At 52.0% G+C, this 8250-nt stretch overlaps 2 protein-coding genes across 2 annotated transcripts; one reads left to right on the forward strand and one right to left on the reverse strand.

The window, feature by feature from the left end:
* The first annotated feature begins 468 nt into the window (after positions 1-468).
* LOC123039107 (uncharacterized) lies at positions 469-7037 on the forward strand. The gene is made up of 3 exons (XM_044462393.1): positions 469-2231; positions 5385-5605; positions 6369-7037. Exons 1-3 carry the CDS (start codon positions 1934-1936, stop codon positions 7035-7037), a joined length of 1188 nt encoding a protein of 395 aa, XP_044318328.1. The 5' UTR covers positions 469-1933.
* On the reverse strand, positions 2259-5304 carry LOC123043898 (uncharacterized). The gene is made up of 4 exons (XM_044466486.1): positions 4793-5304; positions 4182-4307; positions 3266-3358; positions 2259-3181 (listed from the first exon to the last, which is right to left on the reverse strand). Exons 1-4 carry the CDS (start codon positions 5099-5101, stop codon positions 2963-2965), a joined length of 747 nt encoding a protein of 248 aa, XP_044322421.1. The 5' UTR covers positions 5102-5304; the 3' UTR covers positions 2259-2962.
* Positions 7038-8250: the final 1213 nt, after the last annotated feature.

The following is an 8250-nucleotide window of genomic DNA, read 5'->3' on the forward strand; positions in this document are numbered from 1 at the left end:
GATTTGAAAAAAATGTTCATCCATTTTAAAAAAAAACATGAACAAAAAGAAAATTTCTCGAATTTGAAAAAAATATGGAAAGAGGGAAAAGTTCATCTATTTTCAAGGAAAAAGTTCATGAGTTTCTTTCGCAATTTGTTTCCACGAATTTTTAAAAGGAAGAGGAAAAATACGATGAAAGAGGAAGACAAATTAAAGGCCGAACAACCCACCGTGCAAACATACCAAGTTGGTTGGTTTGGTGGTTACGACGTCTTAATTGTAAGCGGCGCCGAATAGGATTTGGCCCTCCCGAGTCCCTCTCATGGACGGAAGCTCCTCACGAGTCCCTCTCATGGACGGAAGCTCCTCACGAGTCCCTCTCATGGTCGAAGCCGCCAGGCTTGTATATATATGTAGGACGCGCACGCCGGCCATTGAGTACCTCCCAAAATTCGCAATCGCTGGTTCGGGTTTGGTTTTCTCAGGTGGGAGTAGAGCGAGGCCGAGGCGCGCTAGTCAAATGGAAAACGATTGGAGCCGGTGCGCCGGCCGAACTTTGCGCCGGCTCGCGGGCCACGCCGGCTCACACGAACACACAAACAACCATCCCGCGTGAGACGCGTGTATATGGTGGGTCCCGCATGACTTTTCCTCTTCTTCCACCTCCAGCCCATCCATCGCAGCTCTGCTCCTCCACACAGCCTTCCCAGGCTGCTCGCAACCTCCAAAAGCTCTCATCTGCGACGAGTGCTCACTGCGACGGCGCGCAACACCGCACCCCTCCTTCATGGCCGGCGAGCCCCTCTGCCATCCTCCTCCTCAATTTGTATCCGCGCTAGCTCCCCACGGCCATGGCCGTCTACACCCCTCGGATCTCAGCCATGGCCTCCGCCCAACTACAGCTTCGAGTCCCCGCCGGTGAAGCTACGGAAGCATCTATCGGGGTGCTGCAATCAGAGCTGTAAGCCTGCAACCACAGTCCACAGTGCACACGCTGAACGGCGAGCACGGGGCGGCGCTGCTCCTAGCAAAAAACTAATGTCGCAATTTTTGCTAAATGCTTCAACCGGCATAACATTTTGCTACAACCGGCATCGCATTTTGCTACAACCGTCGTCACGTTTTACTACAATACATAGCCGGCATCGCAGTTTTGCTACAACTAGCGCACTTTTTGCTACAACCGGCATCACGTTTTGCTGCATCCATCACGACCAAGTTGTGACCCGCGACGGCAGCGATGACAATTTTGCGGCAAGCGTCGTAGTTTTTTGCTACAACCGACATCACGTTTTGCAACATCCATTCTTTTTTCTAGAACGCAATGGGTGCTACATGCAGCGACGAGCTACAAAGGGCAACGACGATGACAGACTTTTATGCTGCAACCGTTTTCTCTGTTTGCTATGACCGTGCAATAGAAAGCTGCAATGGGCGGCCATGGGAGCCACATGCCAGCGGCAACGGCAGACGTCGAGCTGCAACCGGCGGCAACAAGAACTGCATCCAGCGGAGCTGCAACCGGCGGCAACAAGAGCTGCATCCAGCGGAGCTGCAACCGACGACTGGTGTTGCCGGAGCCGCGGCCATCACTAGCGAGGGGGAGCTGCAACCCACGGGCGAAGTTTTTGCTGCATGCGTGGATCTGGACGGCGGCGACTGGCGGCGAGTGTGGCATCCAGCAGCACGGGAGTGGCGGAGAGAGGGGTTGCAGATGAGGGGGTAGCGGCTGACGGGCCAGGGGGGCAGCCAGGCGACATGGAGCCACGCTCACGCTGCGTGCGAAGAGGATGAAGGAGAGAGAAAGAAGTCAACGCACAGATCGGACGGCTGCTCGCTGGATCGGGTGGCTGGGGTTGGACCGGCCGAACCGTTCGGGCCGGTGCGCCGGCGCCTAGCGTCGCCCTAGTCAAATCGGCGAACAATTTACACTCCTCGGCGAGAGTGCGAGATGGCTGAGACGGAGGCCTACACGACAGAGTCACACATGGAGGAGACGGATGCGGACACAACGGGGTCAGAAACGGAGTCATACACGACGGACACGGACAGCGTGCCGGAGCTCACGCCGGAGGAGATGGCGCGGCTGCTGGAGCCAGACCCGGAACTCACGGACGACGAGAAGGCGCTGCGGGCCCTTCACCTCGTCTGCTGCAGAGAGCTCACCGAGTACGACCCCAAGTCGAAAGCCTATGTCTGCACGCGCTTCTCCAGCTTCAACATAGCCCTCTTTGACCTCGACGAAGAGTGTCAGTATGCTAGCTATTCACAACTAGTACTCCCTCCGTTCGGTAATAGATGACTCCAGGGGAGGCGGAATCGTGAACAAATCAATTTTACAATAAGGCCCTTCCGAAATTTGAAATCATTACAATCCAGTACCCAGTTCTCCGTCCGCTCGTCGCGATCCACCGCGCGGAACCTCCGTCCGCCGGCCAGAACCTCGATCTCCCGCCGGCCAGAACCTCGAGCTCCATCCCTAGCACTAGGACCCCGTCGCCGGCGTCAGCTCCTCGAGCTCCCGCACCCAGCACCTCGAGCTCCCCACCTCCGAGTACCTCGAGCTCCGTCTCCGGCAGCAAGATAGCGCCGGTGACTCCAGCACATCGAGCTCCGTCTCCGCCGCTGCCAGGATCAGGCGCCGCGGCTCCATCTTCTGCCTCTGCCAGGCTCAGGCGCCGTGGCTCCATCTTCCGCCGCTGCCAGGCTCAGGCGCCGCGATTCCATCTTCCGCCGCTGCCAGGCTCAGGCGCCGCAGCTCCATCTTCCGCCGCGGCTCCATCTTCCTCTCCTCCTTGCTGTAGCGTGGGAAGGTGTCCCTGCATCTCCACGGCAAGGTTCGTGGCCACAGGGGTGCAGCTGCTACCACAGGTTCTTCTATAGATGTTGATCCTCTGAACGATCTGTAGATGTTGATGTTGATGTTGATGCTACCACTGGTTCTTCTGTAGATGCTGATGCTACCACAGGGGTGCAGCTGCTACCACCATCTCCTCTGAAGGATCTTCTCGCGCGCCACCACTGGTTCCTCACGTTTTTCTGTCTCTGTAGATGTTGTTTGAATGACTTGAGTTGTCTGAAGAGAGCCAGTTTCTTCAGGTGCATCAGTGAGATCAACCAAGTTGTCATTGAGGAAGCTTTTAAACTCCTGGAAGTTCTCCTCTGTGGGGCGATAGTGGCCACTGTGAGGCCAAATAGCCTGCCAACAATAAAGTTCAGGTTGTGTCAGCATGTTGCCTGATAAAACTGGTGTAAGAGCTGTTTGCAGATAAGAATTGCATACCTTCAGAGTCCCATTTTGAGCAACCAGTTTCCTAGCAGCAGATGTAGCTCCCCCAGCAAGAAAGCTAGAATGCTGAAATTTACCTTTCTTCTTCTGCAATTTATAAAGGCAAAAAAGATTCATATTACACACTGAACTGACATTTCTACATTTGAAGCAGAGAAAGAGAAAGAGGAGCAGCAGCATCCTCCAAGCAGAGAAAGGGAAAGAAGACCAGCAACATCCTCCAAGCAGCAGTACTCTACAAGCAGTAGCAGCACCACCACCACCTTCGAAGCAGAGAAAGAGAAAGAAGAGCAGCAGCGCCCTCCAAGCAAAGAAAGGAAAAGAAGCAGAGAAAGGGAAAGGAGCAATTCCGTGCGTCCCTGCAAAGGTTGTGTTCAGCAGGATAATGGAAGCAGTTTGCAGGCCAGTAATGTGTTAAATTTCACACAATCATTTCCATTGTTGATGACCAGGAAGAGCATAGGATACGAGCACAGATTGTGTGTAAACTCCAACAGATTTGATTACTGTATATGAAAGGAAAGGATGATGCAATTTTTTTATTAGCAACATGGCAATCTCTGTGTCAATAACTATGTGGTTCAACTTGTATGATTGTATGAGCATGAAGTGGTTGTGTGAGCATGAATTAGGAGTAATAATTGTTTCTTCTAGAAACACATCAGTGGTAATAATAATAATAACAAATGAAGCAACTAACTGACCTTGTATTGCAACTATTGACATTGTATTGCAACTAAATCCGAATGTGCTGCTTCAGGTAATTGACATTGTATTGCAACTAAATTGTTTTTAGAAAATGCAGATGTCATTTTTGTCATATTTGGGACTCTGCAATTTCTTACTCACTGAATTTATCATATAATGTGGTTCATGATCAATGGTGAAAGAACTGAACACAGATGGTTACCATGGGGGAGCGTAGTGATTGGAATTGCTTATCCTCTCGGACGTCGACACGCAGTTGTTGGTCGCCGGGCACAAGGCAAGGGAGGGGGGCCTCTTCTGCACGCCAAGGTAGCTCGCCTTTGTGCCACTGGAGCAGCCAAGAGAGCAAGAGAAATAAACAAACACACATGTCAGACCACCAGAAAAGAAGAAATTCAGTTAACTGGTAACTGCATCCCCTTCTTCAGAGAGAGCTCAGGTTCTGAATTTTCCCTTCAGTGTACACACAAGTGGAGAACAAAAAATCTAGCAGAAACAGAGGACTGAACCAAGATACGGCAAAGAATAGCTGCATGTTTCTGAAGATGCAGCCTAGTGCCCAAATCTGTGCGCCATCTGTGCGGGATTTGTGCGATCTCAAGTCGCACGCAAGTGGCAGATGGGAGTACAGACTACAGAGAAATGACTAATGCTTTGATCCAATGACTACTGGCAAGCGGGATTTGTGCAGGACAAAAAAGACTAATGCTTTGATCTAATCTTATGGCGCCTACAGACTACAGAGAGGTTAACTGAACAGTATACTTGAGAATGGAGAAAGGGATTCCAGAGGTGAGAGGTGGCTAGGCTGACCGTGATGTAGATAACGAAGGAGGCGACGATGGTGCGGTACCGGCCGAGCCACGAGTCGGCGACGGCGGCGCCGAGCAGCGGCAACATCGACGCGGCGCCCGACCACGCATTGACGGCCGCGGGCGCTAGGGCAGCGGCTGGCGAAGCTCCTTGGCGGGTGTGCCGGCTGGCTCGGTATGGAGTCAGAGCTTGCGTACTGCCGCTCCAGGCCGCCGCCCGCAATTCTGCCGGCAGATCAACCACCGGCGATGTGGCAAAAATTGAAGCTTGAGACGGTGGGGAACGAGGAGGGGGACGAGCCGGCAGCATCGCAGCGTGGTTCGGGGGAGGAAGGCGGCGTGGGGCGGGGGAGGGAGGAAGGCGGTGGGGGGCGGCGTCGGAGAGCCAAGACGGCGAGCGGGCGAGCAAGAATGGTGAGCGACGGAGTTCTATGTCGGGAGCGGAGGACCGCGGGATTGGTCGGAAAAAATAGAAGGACTGTTTCGCAAAAAATACGACGGGGTCATCTATTACCGAACGGAGGGAGTATCTCATAACCCGCGTCTAGATACATCCTTTTGTTCGCTTCTGATTTGCTTTAATTTGTTTACAGCCGAGGCTACCCATGGGCCGCCGCTTCAGGAGCTAACCAATTCTCAGTGGAGGTCAATTCACGAGGCATCTGTTAATGTCATCTCCTTGAAGGTAATCCAGTCCGACGTGGGCTACCCGATCAATGTCTTTGGTACTGTTCTCGCACGGGATGAGGTCGACTACAAATGTGTCTACTTGTTCCGGCGCGATAGGGATAATTCCCAGTACATCGAGTCCCCGGTATGTATCTGTTTATTACTCCATCAACTCTCCTAGTTTTTTTTTCTTACTACTACCTCCATGCAAAAATATATGACGTTTTAGTAGGCTACTACCTCCATGCCAAAATATATGACGTTCTAATAGCCTCCCAAAACGTCATATATTTTAGCACGGAGGTAGTAGATTATCCACAGTATGTATAAATTGAGCCTTCACTGTAAGTCCACCGTGTGAAAAAAAATATCCCAGTATTAGGAAGTTGTACCACTGTACCCTGTAGACCAGAAATTTCTCTCTTTTGTGTTTCCAAACAAGAGAACATTTGACCTTAAAACTTTGCAGGTCAAGTATACACAAGTGCCACTCATAGTATAAAATGTTTCCGTTTTTTATGGAACATAAATTTGTCAAAGTTCAAATATGTTCTATCATGATAAATCTGTGTTGCGCCTAAAAATCGTTTTTAAAAACCTATATCGCCTAAAAATCTGAAAACATTTCTGCACATGGTAGTACTTGTGTGATGTTGATATGCAAAGTTACGAATTCAAATGTTCTTTTATTTGGGAGAAACAAAAAAGAGAAGTTTGCTTGCACAATCTTTGGTGAAAAATGGACGGTGAGCATACAGGGTGCACTGATATGGGGTACAACCAGAACCTTCTCGTCAGACTAGTTATGCTTGGTTATTGTCGTCCCAACTATAATCAACTGGAGATAGCATGGTTAACTATTTGAAGGCATTTTGGTGTTGATTATCTTTCCTTAAATCCTTATGCAGGAGGACATGTTAACTCTGACAGGTCCAAGTCGAGGACTTATCGTATCAGATACCATATTTTTTGAGATCAACCTAAAGATTAGGGGCAACGTAGTCACCGATGACAAAGATTTTAGCAAAGGTGTAATAGAGCACTATATTGTTCCCTTGGCCAAGGGACCCAAGACTGAGCTCCTAACTAGCTGGCTGAGTACGGTAGAACTGGTATTGGCGCCTGCTCCATATGCCGTGGCAGCTACCGTTAAAATCAATATCTTGAATGGGCCATGTGATCCTCCTTTCAGAGGCAAAGTAACTGCTTGGACCGCTGGAGATGCTGAGACCCATATCATTCTGCACGACTACGAAAACAAAGCGATGGATGATTTTAGATTAATCAAAGATGGTGGTTCGATTGCTTTAAGCCGTAATCTGGTGGCTGTCCCTGTCCCTAATTCCTTGTATGATGAGTATGAAGAAATAGTGCTCACTGTTTGTTTTACTACCAGTGATGATGAGGATGAATGCACCTCGGTCACTCTACAATACCCTCAGGAAGAGAAGGTTTGCAATCACGGTTCCTATGAGCTTAAAGTGGAGGTTACTTGGACAAGCATTCTTGAAGGGCCGTTCGGCACAGATATTGACAAAAGATGGAGCTCTGTGCCTCAAAAACTATTATTGTTCTAGGATGCTTGGTCGGATACTAATTATGTCTACAATTCTACCTGATTATGCCTCCAGAAAGATGTTTGGTTTCAACTTTGTTGCTATGTTTCCCTTATGGAATATGAGCCATGCTTCGGTACACCCCCCCTCCACAAACCGTATAAGGGTAGTATCGTCATTTGACCATAACGTATACACACCTCCGTATGTGATGCGTACGAGCTGTACGTAGACGTACATAGCAGATTCGCCGGCCCATCAGACAAACTGGCGCACGTCCCCCCTCCATCCTGGGCCTGGCCCATTTATTATTTTATTATGTTTTTAAGCTTCAAAAAATAGGTGGGTGAGGCAGTATCGAACACCCAACCTCTTGGTTTAGGGCATCTCCAGCCGCGCCCCCGACAGGCCCTCCCCAGGCGATTTCGCCGCGCCGGCGCCGAAAAAAGGCCCCAGTCGCGCCCGCAGAAGCCCGTTTTTCGCCGGCTCGAGCCAAAACTGGTGCCGGCGGACCCAGGCCGAACCCGGCGCCCTAGGGGGCGCTTGGGGAGCCGGCGCAAGCGAAAAAGGCGCGTGGGCCCGCACTGGAGGCGACCCGAGGGCCTTTTCCCGCCGTTTTGCTGCCTCTTTTCTCACTTCTCTCCCGCTCGCTCGCCTTGCTCCCGCCATTCTCCCCCCTTTCTCCTGCCAACCCCGCTCGCATCCCGCCGCCATGCCGCCGAAGAAATACACCATGCCGCGCGCCGCGGCGACCGCGACGGGCGCCGCTACCCAACCGAAACAGAGGAAGCCGAGGGCGCCTCCAACGAAGCCGCCGGGCCTGTCGAACGCCGAGTGGAGGGTGGAAGTACAACGCCGAGAAGCGGTCACCGCCGACAGGCGGAACCGGGGGATAGCCAAGAAGGCCCGCGACAACGCGGCGCGCGCGGCGGCGTCCTCCTCTTCTGTCGAGGCTCCCGTCGCCAGCCACGCCCACTAGTACGCGCCCTGGGGACAGCAAGGCGCCGGATTTCCATGGGGTTCATCGTCGCCCGGCTACGCCGACGACGACGCGCATGGCGGGTTTAACCCAAACGTGACCTTCCCTCATGGTCACCCCGCTACGCGCACTCCATCGCCCGCCTTCGCCGGTGTGCAGTACCCACCATACAACTACTCGCCGCCCCCCGCCTACACGACCACGCCAACGCCACATCTCTACCGCGGGCCGCTGCCCTTCTCGCACCTCGGCGAC

The sequence above is a fragment of the Triticum aestivum genome, chromosome 2B (genome assembly GCF_018294505.1).
Source record: "Triticum aestivum cultivar Chinese Spring chromosome 2B, IWGSC CS RefSeq v2.1, whole genome shotgun sequence".
Classification (NCBI taxonomy): domain Eukaryota; kingdom Viridiplantae; phylum Streptophyta; class Magnoliopsida; order Poales; family Poaceae; genus Triticum; species Triticum aestivum.